Raw genomic sequence first — 19,284 nt, 5'->3', positions numbered from 1 at the left:
GATCCACAATTCACTGTTTTCCTATAACACCCGGTGCTCCATGCAGTACGTGCCCTCTTTTTTTTTTTAAAGATTTTATTTATTTATTTGACAGAGAGAGACACAGCGAGAGAGGGAACACAAGCAGGGGGAGGGGGAGAGGGAGAAGCAGGCTCCCCGCAGAGCAGGGAGCCCGATGTGGGACTCGATCCTGGGACTCCAGGATCATGACCTGAGCCGAAGGCAGTCGCTTAACCGACTGAGCCACCCAGGCGCCCTCGTGCCCTCTTTAATACCCATCACTGGGCTAACCCATTCCCCCCACCCCCCTCCCCTCTAAAACCCTCAGTTTATTTCTCAGAGTCCATAGTTTCTCATGGTTCATCTCTCCCTCCGATTCCCCCCCTTCATTTTTCCCTTCCTTCTCCTAATGTCCTTCATGCTATTCCTTATGTTCCACAAATTGACTTTCTCTGCTTGACTTACTTCACTTAGCATAATCTCCTCCAGTCCCGTCCATGTTGATGTAAAAGTTGGGTATTCATCCTTTCTGATGGCTGAGTAATATTTCATTTCATTGTATATATGGACCACATCTTTTTTTTTTTTTTAAGATTTTATTTACTTATTTGAGAGAGAGAGAGAACGAGAGACAGAGAGCATGAGAGGGAAGAGGGCAGAGGGGGAAGCAGACCCCCCGTCGAGCAGGGAGCCCAATGTGGGACTCGATCCTGGGACTCCAGGATCATGACCCGAGCCGAAGGCAATCGCTTAACCAACTGAGCCACCCAGGTGCCCTGGACCACATCTTCTTTATCCACTCATCTGTTGAAGGACATCTCGGCTCTTTCCACAGTTTGGCTATTGCGGGCATTGCTGCTATGAACATTGGGGTGCATATGGCCCTTCTTTTCACTACATCTGTGTCTTTCGGTAATTTATATATTGCCAATGATCACCACAGTATGTCCCATTAACATCTATCACCATACATAATTACCAAGTTACTTTTCTTAGGAAGAGAACTTTTAAGGTCGACTTTGTTAGCAACTTTCAAATAGGTAATACAATATTACTGACTATAGTCACCATGCTTTATATTACCTCCTCATGACTTCTTTCTTTTATGACTGAAAGTTTGTAGCTTTTGACCTGCTTCATCCATTTCACCTGCCTCCCACTCCCACCCCCTGCCTCTGTCAACCCTCAGTCTGTTCTCTGTATCTAGGAATTGGGCTATTTTCTTTTTTTTTTTATGATTCCACCTATAAGTGTGAACAGACAGTTATTTGTCTTTCTTTGTGATGTATTTCACTTAGTATAATGCCCTCAAGGTCACATCCTTCTTTTTTATGGTTTAATAACATTGTATTTTATATAATTATATATAAATGTATATAAATGTGTGTATATGTATACATAAAATAATTTAGGAGATATGTATAATAAGACCTATAATAAAAATAATAGGACATACTATATACGTAAGGACATATATATTAGAATATAAAACATATTAGTATATGTAATATATAAATATCTTTATCAAATTTTTACATTTTCTTTGTCCATGTTTCCATTGATGGGTACTTAGGTTCTTTTCATTACTTGGCTATTATAAATAATGCTGTAGTAAAATGGGGGTGCATATTATCTTTTTGAGTTAGTGTTTTTGTTCAGAAGTAAAAATTGCTGGGTCATATGGTCGTTCTATTTTTATTTTTCTGAGGAACCTCCATACTGTTTTCCATGGTGGCTGCACCAATGTACATTTCCACCAACAGTGCACACGGAGTTCCCCTTTCTCCATGTCCTTACCGACACCTGTTATTTCTTGTCTTTTTGATAATAGCCTAATAGGTATGCAGTGATAGCTCGTTGTGGTCTAGATCTGCATTTATCTGATGATTAGTGATGTGGAGCACCTTTTCATATATTTGTTTGCCATCTGTATGTCGTCTTTGGAAAAATGTCTACTCAGAATCTGACCACTTTTTTTAGTTTTTATTTAAATTCTAGTTAGTTCACATACAGCATAATATTAGTCTCAGGTGTCCACTGTAGTGATTCAGCACTTCCTTACGATACCCAGTGCTCATGACGAGTGCCCTCTTTAATCCCCCATCACCTTCTTGACCCATCCCCTCACCCGTCTCCCCTCTGGTAACCATCAATTTGTTCTGTAGAGTTAAGAGACTGTTTCTTGGTTTGCCACCCTCTTTTTTTCCGTTTGCTCATTTGTTTTGTTTCTTAAATTTCACGTATGCGTGAAATCACATATTTGTCTTTCTCTGACCTGTTCCACTAAGCATAATATTCTTAGCTCCATCCAAGTTGTTGCAAATGGCAAGATTTCATTCTTTTTTTATGGTTGAGTAATAATCCATTGTGTATATATAACACATCTTCTTTATCAATTCATCAGTCAGTGGACACTTGGGCTGTTTTTGTAATTTGGCTATTGTAGATAATGCTGCTATAAACATGGGGGTACGTGTATCTCTTTTAATTAGCATTTTCTAGTCTTTGGGTAAATACCTAGCAATGTGATTGCTGCATCATAGAGTAGCTCCAATTTTAACTTTTTGAGGAAGCTCCATACTGTTTTCCAGAGTGGCTGCACCAGTTTTCATGCCCACCAACGGTGCAGGAGGGTTCCCCTTTCTCCGCATCCTCGGAGGAACGTTTTGTTCCTTGTGTTGTTGATTTTAGCCATTCTGACAGGTGTGAGGTGATAACTCATAGTGGTTTTGATTTGTATTTCCCTGATGATCAGTGATGATGAGCATCTTTTCATGTGTCTGTTGGCCATCTGTATGTCTTCTTTAGAAAAATGTCCATTCATGTCTTATGCCCATTTTTTAATTAGATTATTTGTTTTTTTGGGTGTTGAGTTTGATAAGTTCTTATATATTTTGGAAGCTAACTCTTTATCAGATATGTCATTTGCAAATATAATCTCCCATTCCGTAGGTTGCCTTTTAGTTTTGTGGATTGTTTCCTTCCCTGTGCAGAAGCTTTTTATTTTGATGTAGTCCCAATAGTTTATTTTTGCCTTTGTCTCCCTTGCCTCAGGAAACATATCTAGAAAGAAGTTGCTGTGGCTGATGTCAAAGAAGTTACTGTCTGTGTTCTCTTCTAGGATTTTTATGGTTTCAGGTCTCACATTTAGGTCTCTAACCACTTTTTAATAAAAAAATTTTTTTCCTTTTGTTATGGAGTTGTGTGAGTTGTTTACATATTCTGGATATTAACCCCATATCAGATACAGATCTTCTTTGACTTATGATGGGGTTGTATCCTGATAAACCCATTTTAAGTTGAAAATATCATTGGGGCGCCTGGGTGGCTCAGTTGGTTAAGCCACTGCCTTCGGCTCAGGTCATGATCCTGGAGTCCCTGGATCAAGTCCCACATCGGGCTCCCTGCTCAGCGGGGAGCCTGCTTCTCCCTCTGACCCTCCCCCCTCTCATGCTCGCTCTCTCTATCTCATTCTCTCTCTCAAATAAATAAAATCTTTAAAAAAAAAAAAAAAGAAAATATCATTAAGTTGCAAATGCATTTAATATTACCTAACCTACCAAACATCATAGCTTAGCCTAGCCTACTGTAAAGGTGCTCAGAACACTAATTTGCTTACAGATGGACAAAATCATCTCACAAAAAGCCTATTTTATAAGAAAGTGTGGAGTATTTCAAGTAATTTATTGAATACTGTTCTTAAAGTGAAAAACAGAATGGTTCTGTGGGCACAGAATGATTCTGTAAGTGTATTAGTCATTTACCCCCATGATTGTGTGGCTGACTGGGCACTGTGGCTAGCTCTTGCTGTCTAGCATCACCAGAGAGTATAGTGCTGCACATCGCTAATCCTAGGAAAAAATCCAAATTTAAATTTGAAGTATGGTTTCTACTGAATGTATATTGCTTTTGCACCACTGTAAAGCTGAAAAATCCAAAGTCAAACCATGGGACGTCAGGGACTGTCTGTATATGATTTGCAAATTTCTCTAAAGGTTGACTTTTCATTTTGTTGATGGTTCCTTTGCTCTGCAGAATCTTTTCAGTTTGTTGTAGTCCCACTGTTTATTTTGCCTTCGTTGCCTTTGCTTGTGATACCATATCCAAAATATCATCACCAAGACCAATAACAAGGAGCTTATGATCTGTTTCCTAGGAATTTCTGGGTTCAGGACTTACATTCACATGTTTAATCCATTTTGAGTTAATTTTTATGTATGATGTTAAATGTTGGTACGGCTTCATTCTTTTGCATGTGGCTGTCCCATTTTCCCAACACTGTTTAATTGAAGAGACTGTTCTTTCCTCATTGTATATTCTTAGCTCCTTTGGCATGAATTGATAATATATATGTGGGTTTATTTCTGGGCTCTCCATTCTGTTCCATTGGTCTATGTGTCTGTTTTTGTGTTGATACCATACTGTTTTGATTATTATATCTTTGTAATATAATTTGAAACCAGGGAGCATGATGCCTTCTCTTTCATTTTTTGCCAAGATTGCTTTGGTTTTCAGAGTCTTTTGTGATTTCATATAAATCTAAGAATTGTTCTGTTTCCTTGAAAAATGGCATTGGAATTTTGATAGAGATTGTATTGAATCTATAGATTGCTTTGGTTGGTATGGACATTTTAACAATTTTAATCCTTCCAATCCATGAGTACAGAATCTCTCTCCATTTATTTGTGTCTTCTTCAATTTCTTTCATTAATGTATTACAGTTTACAGTGTACAATATATAGTTTTCAATATATAGTTTTTTGCCTTTTTGTTAAATTCCTAAGCATTTTATTTCTTTGATGCAACTGTAAATGGGATTGTTTTCTTAATTTCTCTTTCTGATAATGTTATTAGCATATGCAAATGCAACAGAATTCTATATATTAATCTGGTATCCTGTAACTTTATTGAATTCATTTATTCTAACAGGGTTTTGGTGGAGTCTTTAGGGTTTTGTATATATATAATATCATGCTGTTTGCAAATAGTGACAGTTTTACTTCCCTTCTGATTTTGATGCCTTTTATTTCTTTTTCTTGCCTAATTGCTTTGGCTAGGACTTCTAATACTATATTGAATAAAAGTGGCAAGGATGGGTATTGTCTTGTTCCTAATCTTAGAGGAAACACTTTGAGAGCTCATTTTCACTAATGAGTGTGATGTTAGTTTTTGGCTTGGCATTTATGGCCTTTATTATGTTTAGGTATGTTCCTTCTATACCCAGTTTTTGAGAGCTTTTTATCATAAATGGATGTTGAATTTTGTCAAATGCTTTTTCTGCATTTGTTGAGGTGATCATATGCTTTTTATCCTTCATTTGTTAATATGGTGTATCACTCTGATGGATATTAAACCACCCTTATATCCCCAGAATAAATCCCACTTGATCATGGTATATGATCCTTTTAATGTATTGTTGAATTCAGTTTGTTTGTATTTTGTTGAGGGTCTTGCATCTGTGTTCATCGGGGATATTGGCCTATAATTTACTTCTATTATGGCATCCTTGTCTGGTTTTGGTATCAGGGTAATGCAGGCTTTGTAAAGTGAGTTTGGAAGTGTCCTCCTCTTTTATATTTTGGAAGAGTTTGAGAAGGATTGGTATTAATTCTTCTTTAAATGTTTGGTAGAACAGTGAAACCTTCTGGTCCTGGACTTTTGTTTGTTGTGAGGTTTTTGATTACTGATTCTGTCCCTTTACTAGTAATCCATCTGTTGAGATTTTTATTTTTCTTCATGATTCAGTCTTGTGTGTTGCTAGGCTTTGGTCCATTTCTTCTAGGTTGTCCATTTTTTTGGCATATAATTTTTCATAGTAGTCTCTTAACGATTCTTTATATTTCTGTGGTGTCATTTGTAACATCTCTTTCATTTCTGATGTTATTTATTTGAATCCTCTGTTTTTTTTCTTGGTGAGTCTAGCCAGAGGTTTGTTGATTTTGTTTATCTTTTCAAAGGGCTAGCTCTTACATTTATTGATCTTTTCTGTCTTTAGTCTATTTGTTTCCACTCTGATCTGTGTTATTTCCTTGTTTCTACCAACTTAGGGCTTCATTTGTTTTTGTTTTTTTTTTTTTCTGGTTTCATCTGGTGTGAGATTTCTCCTGTTTTTTGAAATAGGCCTGTATTGCTATAAACTTTCCTCTTAGAACTGCTTTTGCTGCATCTCATAAGTTTTGGTATGTTGTATTTCCATCTGTCTCAGGGTATTTCTTGATTCCTCTTTTGATTTCTTCTTTGACCTATTGGTTGTTGAATAGTGTGTAGTTTAATCTCCACATATTTGAATTTTCCAGTTTTTTTCTCATAATTTTTCTCTAGTTTCTTGGCACTGTGATCAGAAAAGATGACTGATATGATTTGTCTTCTTAAATTTATTAAGACCTGTTTTGTGGCCTAAAATATGACCTGTCCTGCAGAGTGTTCCATGTGGTTATGAAAGAAATGTGTACTCTGTTACTTTTGGGTGGAAAATGTTCTGAATATATCTGTTAAGTCCACCTGGTCTCATAGGTCATTTAAGGCCAGTGTTTATTGATTTTCTGTGGTTGATCTATCTCTTGATGAAAGTGGGGGTATAATGTCCCCTATTATTATTGTATTGCTGTCTGTTTCTCCCTTTAGGTCTGTTGGTGTTTGCTTTATATATTCATGTGCTCCTAGATTGGGTGCATAAATGTTTACAATATTTATAAAATACATATAGATATTCTCTTAGTGTCTAACACATTTATCATTATGTAATACTCTTCATTATCTGTTATTGTAGTCTTTGTTTTAAAGAATATATTGTCTGATATAAGTATAGCAACCCCTGCTTTCTCTTGGTTTCCATTTGCATGAAAAATCTTTTTCTGTCACTTCACTTTCATTGTGTCTTGTCCTTATAAAGTGTGTCTCTTCTAGGGAGCATATCGATGAGTCTTGTGTTTTTATCCATCAGTCACTGTATGTCTTTTGATTAGCGAATTTAGTCTATTTACATTTAAAGTAATTATTGACAGATATGTACTTGTCATTTTGTTCATTGTTTTCTGGCTGTTTTGTAATTCCTCTGTTCCTTTCTTCTTCTCTTTCTCTGCCTTTGTGATGTGATGATTGTCTTTAGTGGTGTCATCTTTTGTGTATCTACTATAGGCTTTTGCTTTGTGTTTACCATTAGGCTGATATATAACAACCTATTCACAGTCTGTTTTAAGTTGGTAATATAAGTTTGAACACATTCTAAAGCTCTGCATTTTTACCCTCCCTACATTTCATGTTATCGGTGTCACATTTTATGTCTTTTAATCTCATGTGTCCCTTAACTAATTATTGTACTAATTGTTATTCCACCTTTGTCTTTTAACCTTCATATTAGCTTTATAAGAGATTAAGTCACTACCTTTAGTATATACTTACCTTTACTAGTGAGAGTTATACTTTCATATGTTTTCCTATTACTGAATAGCACCCTTTCTTTTTAGCTTAAACAAGTCCCTTTAACATTTCTAGTATGGCCAGTTTAGCGGTGGTGAGCTCTTTTGGCTTTTTGCGTGTCTGGAAAATTATTTCTCTCTCAGTTTCAAAGGACGGTTTTGCCAGGTAGAGTATTCTTGGTTGGAAGTTTTTTACTTTCAGTACTTTGAATATATTGAGCCACTGCCTTGTGGCCTGCAAATTTCTGCTGAAAAATCTGCTGATAGTCTAACGGAGGTTCCCTTGTATGTAACAAGTTGTTTTTCTTTTGCAGCTTTTAAGATTCTCTCCTTGTCTTTAACTTTTGACATTTTAATTACAATGTGTCTTGCCATGGGTCTCTTTGGGTTCATCTTTTTTGGAACTCTCTGGGTTTCCTGTCAGGATTTCCTTATTTTTTTATGGCTGAATGTTTCCACAGTTCTTTATCCATTTATCCGTCTGTGGACACTTAGATTGTTTCTTTGTGTTGGCTGTCATAAATAATGCTGCTATGATCATGAGGTGCAGTTACCTCTTTGACATAGTGTTTTTGTTTCCTTTGGTTATATTCCTAGAAATGGAATTGCTGGATCATATGGATTCTACTTTTAAATGTTTGAGGAAGCTTCATGCTGTTTTTCGTAGTGGTCTACCAGTTTACAATGTGGGCAGCAGCCTTAATGGAGGAGGTCATGAGCAAGTGAATCATTGCTGAAAATCACCAGTATTAATCATCACAGGCTAAGCCTTATAACTTGGCTTTATAGGCAGCTGCTGACTCATACCAGGGACACGGGGAAGCTGTCACAGCCCCTTCCTCCCAATACAACCAGCTCTGTTTCTTGAAATGCTTGAAATTCTGTCAGTTAAGACTTTCTTACTTTAAAAAAAAAAAAAATCCAAGTATTTTTGGGCATAAGCACTAAATCCTTATCTACTTATCAACTGCATCCCATTCCCAAGCATTTATTGAGCACCTCCTATATGCATGGTGTTCACTGGATAGAGCAGTGATTCTCAAACTTTTTTGCTTGCCTACCTTCTACAACAATTTTGAAAACCTTTGTACCTCACACATTTAAAAATTTGACAGCTAAACTTTTGATAATAAATATAAATATCTGTGTAGGATATAATTTTTGATATATAAAAACCATTTCATCACTCATGTAAGTGTATCCAAAGAAATCGAAATACTGTGTTGATTTGGAATACCATCATCATTTTTTTTATTATGTTAATCACCATACATTACATCATTAGTTTTGTTTGTTTGTTTTAGGATACATTCAATTTATTTATTGCAATTGTTTGATATATCTTAGGTCCCTTTTTTATTATTATGTTAATCACCATACATTACATCATTAGTTTTTGATGTAGTGTTCCATGATTCATTGTTTGCGTATAACACCCAGTGCTCCATGCAGAACGTGCTCTCTTTAATACCCATCACCAGGCTAACCCATCCTCCCACCCACCTCCCCTCTAGAACCCTCAGTTTGTTTCCCAGAGTCCATAGTCTCTCATGGTTCGTCTCCCCCTCTGATTTCCCCCCCTTCATTCTTTCCCTCCTGCTATCTTTTTTTTTTTAACATATAATGTATTATTTGTTCCAGAGGTACAGATTTGTGATTCAACAGTCTTGCACAATTCACAGTGCTCACAAAGCACATACCCTCCCCAATGTCTATCACCCAGCCACCCCATCCCTCCCAGCCCCCACCACTCCAGCAACCCTCAGTTTGTTTCCTGAGATTAAGAATTCCTCATATCAGTGAGGACATATGATACATGTCTTTCTCTGATTGACTTATTTCGCTCAGCATAATACCCTCCAGTTACATCCACGTCGTTGCAAATGGCAAGATCTCGTTCCTTTTGATGGCTGCATAATATTCCATTGTATATATATATATACCACTTCTTCTTTATCCATTCATCTGTCGATGGACATCTTGGCTCTTTCCACAGTTTGGCTATTGTGGACATTGCTGCTATAAACATCGGGGTGCACGTACCCCTTTGGAACCCTACATTTGTATCTTTGGGGTAAATACCCAGTAGTGCAATTGCTGAATCGTATGGTAGCTCTATTTTCAACTTTTTGAAGAACCTCCATACTGTTTTCCAAAGTGGCTGCACGAGCGTGCATTCCCACCAACAGTGTAGGAGGGTTCCCCTTTCTCCGCATCCCCGCCAACATCTGTCATTTCCTGACTTGTTAATTTTAGCCATTCCGACTGGTGTGAGGTGATACTGAGGTTTTGATTTGGATTTCCCTGATGCCGAGCGATGTTGAGCACTTTTTCATGTGTCTGTTGGCCATTTGGATGTCTTCTTTGGAGAAATGTCTGTTCATGTCTTCTGCCCATTTCTTGATTGGATCATTTGTTCTTTGGGTGTTGAGTTTGATAAGTTCTTTATAGATTTTGGATACTAGCCCTTTATCTGATATGTCATTTGCAAATATCTTTTCCCATTCTGTCTTCTGGTTTTGTTGACTGTTTCTTTTGCTGTGCAAAAGCTTTTTATCTTGATGAGGTCCCAATAGTTCATTTTTGCCCTTGCTTCCCTTGCCTTTGGCAATGTTTCTAGGAAGAAGTTGCTGTGGCTGAGGTTGAAGAGGTTGCTGCCTGTGTTCTCCTTTAGGATTTTGATGGACTCCTGTCTCATATTTAGGTCTTTCAACCATTTGGAGTCTATTTTTGTGTGTGGTGTAAGGAAATGGTCCAGTTTCATTCTTCTGCATGTGGCTGTCCAATTTTCCCAACACCATTTGTTGAAGAGACTGTCTTTTTTCCATTGGACATTCTTTCCTGCTTTGTCAAAGATTAGTTGACCATAGTTGAGGGTCCATTTCTGGGCTCGCTGTTCTGTTCCATTGATGTATGTGTCTGTTTTTGTGCCAGTACCATACTGTCTTGATGATGACAGCTTTGTAATAGAGCTGGAAGTCCAGAATTGTGATGCCACTGGCTTTGCTTTTCTTTTTCAACATTCCTCTGGCTATTCGGGGTCTTTGCTGGTTCCATACAAATTTTAGGATTATTTGTTCCATTTCTTTGAAAAAAGTGGATGGTATTTTGATAGGGATTGCATAGAATGTGTAGATTGCTCTGGGTAGCATTGACATCTTCACAATATTTGTTCTCCCAATCCATGAGCATGGAATGTTTTTCCATTTCTTTGTGTCTTCCTCAGTTCCTTTCATGAGTATTTTATAGTTTTCTGAGTACAGATCCTTTGCCTCTTTGGTTAGATTTAGTCCTAGGTATCTTATGGTTTTGGGTGCAATTGTAAATGGGACCAACTCCTTAATTTCTCTTTCTTCTGTCTTGTTGTTGATGTATAGGAATGCCACTGATTTCTGTGCACTGATTTTATATCCTGCCACTTTGCTGAATTCCTGTATGAGTTCTAGCAGTTTTTGGGGTGGAGTCTTTTGGGTTTTCCACATAAAGTATCATATCATCTGCAAAGAGTGAGAATTTGACTTCTTCTTTGCCGATTTGGATGCCTTTGATTTCTTTTTGTTGTCTGATTGCTGTGGCTAGGACTTCTAGTACTATGTTGAATAGCAGTGGTGATAGTGGACATCCCTGCCGCATTCCTGACCTTAGGGGGAAAGCTCTCAGTTTTTCCCCATTGAGAATGATATTCGCTGCGGGTTTTTCATAGATGGCTTTTATGATATTGAGGTATGTACCCTCTATCTCTATACTCTGAAGAGTTTTGATCAAGAAAGGATGCTGTACTTTGTCAAATGCTTTTTCTGCATCTATTGAGAGGATCATATGGATCTTGTTCTTTCTTTTAGTAATGTATTGTATCACATTGATTGATTTGCGGATGTTAAACCAACCTTGCAGCCCAGGGATAAATCCCCCTTGGTCGTGGTGAATAATCCTTTTAATGTACTGTTGGATCCTATTGGCTAGTATTTTGGTGAGAATTTTTGCATCCATGTTCATCAAGGATATTGGTCTGTAATTCTCCTTTTTGATAGGGTCTTTGTCTGGTTTTGAGATCAAGGTAATGGTGGCCTCATAAAACAAGTTTGGAAACTTTCCTTCCATTTCTATTTTTTGGAACAGTTTCAGAAGAATAGGTATTAATTCTTCTTTAAATGGTAGAATTCCCCTGGGAAGACATCTGGCCCTGGGCTCTTGTTTGTTGGGAGATTTTTGATGACTGCTTCAATTTCCTTAGTGGTTATAGGTCTGTTCAGGTTTTCTGTTTCTTCCTAGTTCAGTTTTGGTAGTTGATACATCTCTAGGAATGCATCCATTTCTTCCAGATTATCTAATTTGCTGGCATATAGTTGCTCATAATATGTTCTTATAATTGTTTGTATTTCTTTGGTGTTGGTTGTGACCTCTCCCCTTTCATTCATGATTTTATTTATTTGGGTCATTTATCTTTTCTTTTTGATAAGCCTGGCCAGGGGTTTATCAATCTTGTTAATTCTTTCAAAGAACCATCTAGTTTCATTGATCTGATCTGTTCTACTGTTCTTTTGGTTTCTATTTCATTGATTTCTGCTCTGATCTTTATTATTTCTCTTCTCCTGCTGGGTTTAGGCTTTATTTGCTGTTCTTTCTCCAGCTCCTTTAGGTGTAGGGTTAGGTTGTGTATTTGAGACCTTTCTTGTTTCTTGAGAAAGGCTTGTATTGCTATATACTTTCCTCTTAGGACTGCCTTTGCTGCATCCCAAAGATTTTGAACAGTTGTGTTTTCATTTTCACTGGTTTCCATGAATTTTTAAAATTCTTCTTTAATTTCCTGATTGACCCATTCATTCTTTAGTAGGATGCTCTTAAGCCTCCATGTATCTGAGTTCTAGTTTCAAAGCATTATGGTCAGAAAATATGCAGGGAATGATCCCACTCTTTTGGCACCAGTTGAGACCTGATTTGTGACCTAGGATGTGATCTATTCTGGAGAATGCTCCATGGGCACTAGAGAAGAATGTGTATTCTGTTGCTTTGGGATGGAATGTTCTGAATATATCTGTGAAGTCCATTTGGTCCAGTGTGTCATTTAAAGTCTTTATTTCCTTGTTGATCTTTTGCTTAGATGATCTGTCCATTTCAGTGAGGGGGGGTGTTAAAGTCCCCCACTATTATTGTATTGTTGTCAATGTGTTTCTTTGCTTTTGTTATTAATTGCCTTATATAATTGGCTGCTCCCATGTTAGGGGCATAAATATTTACAACTGTTAGATCTTCTTGTTGGATAGACCCTTTCAGTAGGATATAGTGTCCTTCCTCATCTCTTATTACAGTCTTTGGTTTAAAATCTAATTTGCCTGATATAAGGATTGCCACCCCAGCTTTCTTTTGGTGTCCATTAGCATGGTAAATTGTTTTCCACCCCCTCACTTTCAATCTGGGGGTGTCTTTGGGTCTAAAAATGAGTTTCTTGCAGGCAGCATATCGATGGGTCTTGTTTTTTTTTATCCAATCTGATAGCCTGTGTCTTTTGATTGGGGGCATTTAGCCCATTTACATTCAGGGTACCTATTGAAAGATATGAATTTAGCGCCATTGTATTGCCTGTAAGGGGACTGTTACTGTATATTGTCTGTGTTCCCTTCTGGTCTATACCATCATTATTTTAAAAGTATACAGACAAGCTCTTTTTTAACAAGTGGAAAATTCACATTACTTTTCTCCTTGAGCCCATATGTCCCTTTCACTTGTCCCACAAAATTTTACCCTAATGCCACACATTTAATGTTGGTAGTAGTATTGTATTGATCTTCACAACAAAAATAATGTATATAAATTTAAATTTTCTTGGAAAAAATTTGTGATCATAAAGGCACTAAATGTTATGGATTCTACAGGATTGGATAGTTACCACACTTATTAACACACAATTGATCAAACCAATAAATATTTTACAAATTTAATAACTATTAAGGAAAAAAATATTCTTGGAACTGTATCTTATGGGATAGATGGAGATACAGTTTTTACAATTAACTCAAGTTCATAAGATAGTGTCTTATTGCTAAAATGAAACAGGGTTCAGCATCCTGTATTTGTATATTTACAGGTATAAGTACTGGGAATGTCTTGTTCACAAAAATAAGTGGAGTGGAAAGGATTTTGTTAAAGCAACATCGCTCAGTCCTCTGAACTCTTGAGTTAAGTGCCAACAGTCACCTAGTAATTTGTCATCAATTCGTTTAAATGCATGTTTTATTTTACAGTTGTTTTAGATTGACAGAAAAGCTACAGAGACAGTACAGAGAGCTCCTCAATACCCCTCACCAGGTTCCCCATTGTAACATCTTCCATCATCCCGGTACATTGGTCACAACTAAGAAACTGGCGTTGGTACATTACTATGAAGTCCGTCAGTCTGTTCTTCAATGATCTCTCAGCTGTTAAGTCAATTTGGTACTTCTCCCATTTTATTGAAAGCACAGAATTAGAAACATCTGAGTAGTGAAAGGATTTGTCACCCTGCCTTTCCCTTTCGTGCTTCCTGGAAAGTATATCAAAAAAGGCTTACTAAGACTTACCACATAACTGTAGGTTATACCTTTCACTGTTGGATTCTCTTTCACTTGTCAAATCTGGTATACTGAAAGAATTAGGAGAACTATAATGGTGATCATTTTAGCATATCTTTGCTAATGCTGTGTCTCTTGATAAAATGCTTTTTGTATTAGCATTTATATTCAAACCTTGGAGCTTCAGATTTATCTCATTTATTGTTCAGAAAATGTTCCAGCTTGGCCATAGAACTTAAACGCTAAAGCAGCCCTTCTTGTTAAAGCAGACTGTAAAACTAGAATATCTTTTCAATGTAAGCAAAAATGTCAATATGTGAATGAATGTGAATCCCTCAACAGGCATGTGGACAGGCACAGACCTTGCCCTGAGTTTGCGGTCCAGAGCCTTCCTTAGGAAGGCATGGCCATTTGGAATACCTGTCACCCCCTGCTTTCTTGGTTTGCTCACACTCGAGCAACCCCACAAGAATGATGTACTTTAATAACTGGGGGGGGGGGAGGGAAAAGGTGGAGTGTCTGAACACAAACTACCATTCATTGTTCCCACTCTCCTCAGTCTATGACATCTGAATGTAGACATCCCCAAATGAGCCAAAATACCCATTTCTCATATGGTCCTCCTACTTAACAGAAATGCATGAAAGACTTGTAAAGCCCTGTATCCCTACTCCTGGGGTGGCGGGCGGGTGCTGCCAGGCCAGTAATGGGAAGCGGGACAAGGATGGTGGTGCAAGGAGATGGGGCATGAGACCTCCGTCACAGGTGCACATCACTCAGGGCAGATCAGTTTCAGGAAAATCCGTTAGAAAGTTGAGGATCTGGAAATGAATGAAACCTCTCTGGACAATATGCCTTGCAGGGCTCTTGGGAACCCCAGGGTATACATACTTGAGTCTGGTTGGGACAAGGAAGAGGTCCAGGAGCACACTGATAGCCATGCCCACTCACTGGGGCTCACCAACAGCCACCGCGGGGATCCTTCTCCCAGGCTGGTTTTCTTGAAGGACAGTCGGGAAGTGTCTTACCTCCTGGGCTGGGGAGGTTGGAGGGTTACGGTCCTTGGTCTTACGTTTGGCTCTTTGAGAACTCATGATCAGGAACAGTTTGCTTTTTCCCCTCAAACTTGAATAATGTGCACACATCTAGAAAGCAAAGACCCTTAATTAAGAGACATTTAATTGGTCTAAGTTTATGAAAATAGTTGTTGTAGATTATCACTCCACAGTGAAGTTTTGCCTTTGAGTAGCTCTGTTTTGAGATTACAAAGTGATGAAATGACAACTAACACTCTTGGTAGAGCTCCGGGACTTCCCAGAGCCTGCGGCTCCCACTTTGAGAATGGCCGAAGACCAGGGGTGCTGTAGTTGCCTGTTTTCTGCAGGATGATGGGCAGGGCCCGGGAGCCACCTCCCTGTTAGAACAGCCCAGATTCCTTGGGTGTCTGCCTGTGCGGGCCTCCTAGTGACTCTTGTATTTGTGCAAGAAGAAGCAGGGGGAAGTCAGCAAGGCCGCCAGCGCCGACAGCACCACCGAGGGGACGCCGGCCGACGGCTTCACGGTCCTCTCCACTAAGAGCCTCTTCCTCGGCCAGAAGGTAGGCAGACGCGCGGCCTCGGTCGGCTCACGGCCCTGGGACAGATGGGTGGAGGCTACCCCCGCTGCGGGAAGGCCCCGGGATTCCCGGAGGCCGCTCCTGGCCTGGTGGGTGTGGGTGCAGGAGTGGGCAGCTGGGGCTGGCGGGGTGGCCTCAGGGAGGGCCGCAGCAGGAGCGCTGGGGGAGGCTGTCTCAGCAGGGGGATGAGATAGTGCTAAGCAGAGGGAAGGCCGCTCCTAGAGCGGCAGGCAGGGGGGGGGGGGGCGGGGAGGGCCTGGACAGCCTGGGGTTGGTCTGCGGAAGGAGCTGCTAATGTGGGACCAACGGGTCATCAGGTAGCCCCAGCCAGAAAAACAGCCCGAAGTCAAAGCTGGGTCTCGGAAAAGGAAAGGTCTAGCAGGCAGCCCGCTCGCTGCGGTGGGCCCTGCAGGCAGAGCCTCTGATCGGGGGCGGGATTGTTTCTAGACGTCCTTAGGTAACGGGTACACTGAGCCACCTCTCGACTCCTCAAGCCAATCTTTTGTTTGTTTTAACCGTGGGCACTGTATTTTCAGCCATCCCAGTGATGCAGCTTTGCCAGGACGCCATGGTTTTGTAAAAGATGATTCACTTTTGTTCAAAATAAAAATGATGCAAAGGCTTTTAAGACCTGAGAGTGAGAGTTAATTAATATTTCCCTATTGACACCAAAAAAAAAGGGGGGGGGGTTTGGAGAGAGAGGGAATTCCACTTCTCTTAATTTTTTAATCCTCCATGAAAGAAAATGAAAGGCATGAATTTGACCTTCTGTGTAAATTGCTTTGTTCCTAAACAACTTGGTTCTGAAGCTGCATCATTTTTACAACCTCACTGTCAATTTTCTTTTGCATCTCAAGTGACACAGCCCTCCTGCTCCTGCCTTGCAAACGCTCCTTTTCCCCTTCCCCCTCCTTCCTGTCCTGATTGCACTCAGGCTCTCATGATGCAATTCCTCTGGTGGACCCTGTGTTCCAGCAAATCACCATCGCAGCTGACATTTTATAACCATTATCTGTATTTTGTATGCATTTTTCAAAGGAAAAAAAAATCAGCGCTTGTCATCTTAAGGTCTGGGGTTTTGAAAGTTTTCGTTGAAGGTATTTTTGATTTATTAAAAAAGATGTCAACTCAGCAGTGAAGGCAACCACCTGGGTCTACTTTCACACCCTTTAACATGTCCTTTGGGTCATATATCGGACGTTAAGGTGAACCGTCGTCCCAGTTGCTGTGGTGTGAACTCAAGTGTGAACCCCCGTGCTGCTCAGGAGCGGCTCCGGTGTGCTTTAGATCCCCGGTGCAGACCACCCGCCCGGCTCGCAAGCCTGCCGAGCAGGTGGAGCAGTTCAGTCCCTCCCGCTGTCCCCACCGTCCCTCAGCACTTCCCTGCCCTGACCCTGGCCTCTCCCTTCCCTGTGTGGTTCTTGCTACCCCCTGCCGACCACCCCAAAGCCAGCCTCCTCTCCGAACGCCTCACACCCCCTTACTGGCCGAAGTCAGGTATTTTCAGAGTAGCCGCACTCAGCCACACCGATGTCCACGTGCAGACGGATGCCCTCGTTGATCTTGAGCCTGGGGTCTTGTCCGGGCTCTGCTGCATGGGAGCCCTGGAGGGGAGGTGGCACAGGCCGTACACAGCGGGCCAGTTCCTCTGCAACCGAGCAGCACCCTCTTCCCCGCCACGTGGGGTGCACCTGGTCTCAGGTCCGGCTGCCACAGGGACAACAGCCCCAGAAAGTACAAACCAGCCAGTTCTGATGGGACTCCATTCAGGGATGGGGAGACCAGAAAGCTCTAGAGAAGTATCGATACTCTATCATAACCTACAGGAGCATCATTTAGCGTTCTTCAAGAAACAGGAACACGGAAGAAGTAGACTTGACAGAGAAACTCATGTGCCCATTACTGAGGTCCTGGCTTTGGAAGGGAGCTTCTGGAAGGACGTGTTGAGCTGAACCCGGGGTAAAATGGCCAGCTGTCAGGGAGCTGAGTGCAGACCCAGACCAGCCACCTGCTTTCCCATGTCACCCAGTTAGATGTCATCCGGGAGAACAGGCACTGAGCTTCCGCGCGGTTGCGCTCTGCATTATGTGTGCTTCCAGATTAATGACCCGAGGTTCGCACATCCAGGACGATGTAGCCCCAAATCCGGGACCGCACATGCCCTTGAGCAGGGGAAACCATATCTCCCTTCAGGTCAGCCGGGGCCCCAGCATCAGAAAGCAGTGTGTCAGCAGCCTTTCCAGGATCCCTGGGCCCCTGAGGGGTGACATGCAGCAAGTGTTGTTCTTCGGGAGCATTACTTGCACGCAGTACTTTCTGGCCCTTGATGGGCTATTACCGTGGGGTGAAAGTCATGGCATATAATGCAAAAAGGGCAAGAGTCCTAACACTGACGTGACTTTTCCCGCAAAGCACATTTTAAAATGTCATTCTTACAGACAATAGTTTTGACTTAGATTTTTGGAAATGTCCTAAAAAACGTACCTGAGAAGGAAGACTGGATAGTACCCGTATTCTCTGAATCTGGTTTTCCCATCTGTGACCGTGAAACCGATGCTTGAATCTTGCAAGCAAGCGACGGTGGAGAAAGGTGCCCTGCACGGCCCTGCCAGGCCTGGTTGCTAAGCTACTCGCAGGAGAAGCCGGCCCAGGGCTGAGGAGTCTGGGATTTCATTATTGTTGATGATCAAGTCTCAGGAGTAATAATCGTCCTCATGACTCTGCTTTTACTCAGTGTTCACACACATTGTTGAATTGTTTTCAAAAAGCAGACAGTGCTGTGAATCTGAATCCACCAAATGTTTTTGCTTTGTGGTTCAACAGAGATTCACAGCTTCCTTTCAGAGATTTAAAAACCTGATTCTTCCAATGTGTACTTCTATAAATCTGGGTCAGTGGCAGTAAATGATTTCAGGCTTTCTGGGTAGGGTCAGTATTATTTGAAGGAGTAGGGAAGGCAGCATGAGAAGGCTGTGAGTGAGTCCCCACATCCCCAGACTGTCAGGATCTGAGCTGCAGCTTGTAGGCCACGGAAGGCAGGGGTGGGGTACCGTGGGTTTTCTCCCTCACAGACACACACACCTGACTCCCAGGGGCTGCAGCACTGTAAGGAGAGAGGGAGTGATTAAAGCAGCAGTGAGGAGGGAAGGGTCGATGCCCTCTTTCTACCCTACGGCTGACGATTGGTGTCTGAGACGCATGAACAGTGCTGGCTCAGCTCCTGGGCCTCCAACAGTGCCCACCTCTGTCCTTGTCTTTCCCATCAGATGCCACCATCAGACCTGAGGCCTTTGGGAGAATTGAAGCTGGGGATGTGTGCAGGGTGGGCAGCAGGGCACAGATAAAGGAGCCCCTTCATCCCGGAGGCTGGGCAGGCATGGGCTGCAGAGAAAACCTGGTTCGCCATCAGGGGCTACAAACAGTTTTATGGAACATCTCACCCTTTCTGTCTACCTTGGTAGAAGTGGACTTTGGGGACAGGAAGAGAGTGACATTTTATAGGGCTAGCACAAGGAAATACAGCTGGTCAGTCTTCTCCCTTCCTTGTCCATCATGAGGACATGAGAGACACCAAAATTGGACAATTACAGGCTAGATCCAACATGTCACTCAGCTACTGTTTATCAAATACTTTTATTTCCTAAAATTGAGTTTTTAACAATATATATAAAAAAAATAGGATTCCTGTAGCCAAGTGGGTCAT

General features: G+C 40.9%; 1 protein-coding gene across 5 annotated transcripts in view; it reads left to right on the top strand.

The window, feature by feature from the left end:
• The window catches only part of LOC110591142 (core histone macro-H2A.1), an 81,632-nt gene that overhangs the window by 41,867 nt on the left and 20,481 nt on the right, over positions 1–19,284 (top strand). For 3 of the 5 annotated variants that reach the window (XM_044917173.1, XM_044917170.1, XM_044917171.1), the window contains exon 5: positions 15,456–15,563. In XM_044917173.1, the coding sequence (XP_044773108.1) occupies positions 15,456–15,563 (108 nt within the window). Of the gene's footprint in view, positions 1–15,452; positions 15,564–19,284 lie in introns of all 5 variants that reach the window. The other 2 variants (XM_044917172.1, XM_044917169.1) reach the window with 1 other exon arrangement.

This window comes from Neomonachus schauinslandi, chromosome 7, assembly GCF_002201575.2.
Source record: "Neomonachus schauinslandi chromosome 7, ASM220157v2, whole genome shotgun sequence".
In the NCBI taxonomy this organism is placed as follows: domain Eukaryota; kingdom Metazoa; phylum Chordata; class Mammalia; order Carnivora; family Phocidae; genus Neomonachus; species Neomonachus schauinslandi.
This window is presented reverse-complemented; position numbering and strand designations above follow the sequence as displayed.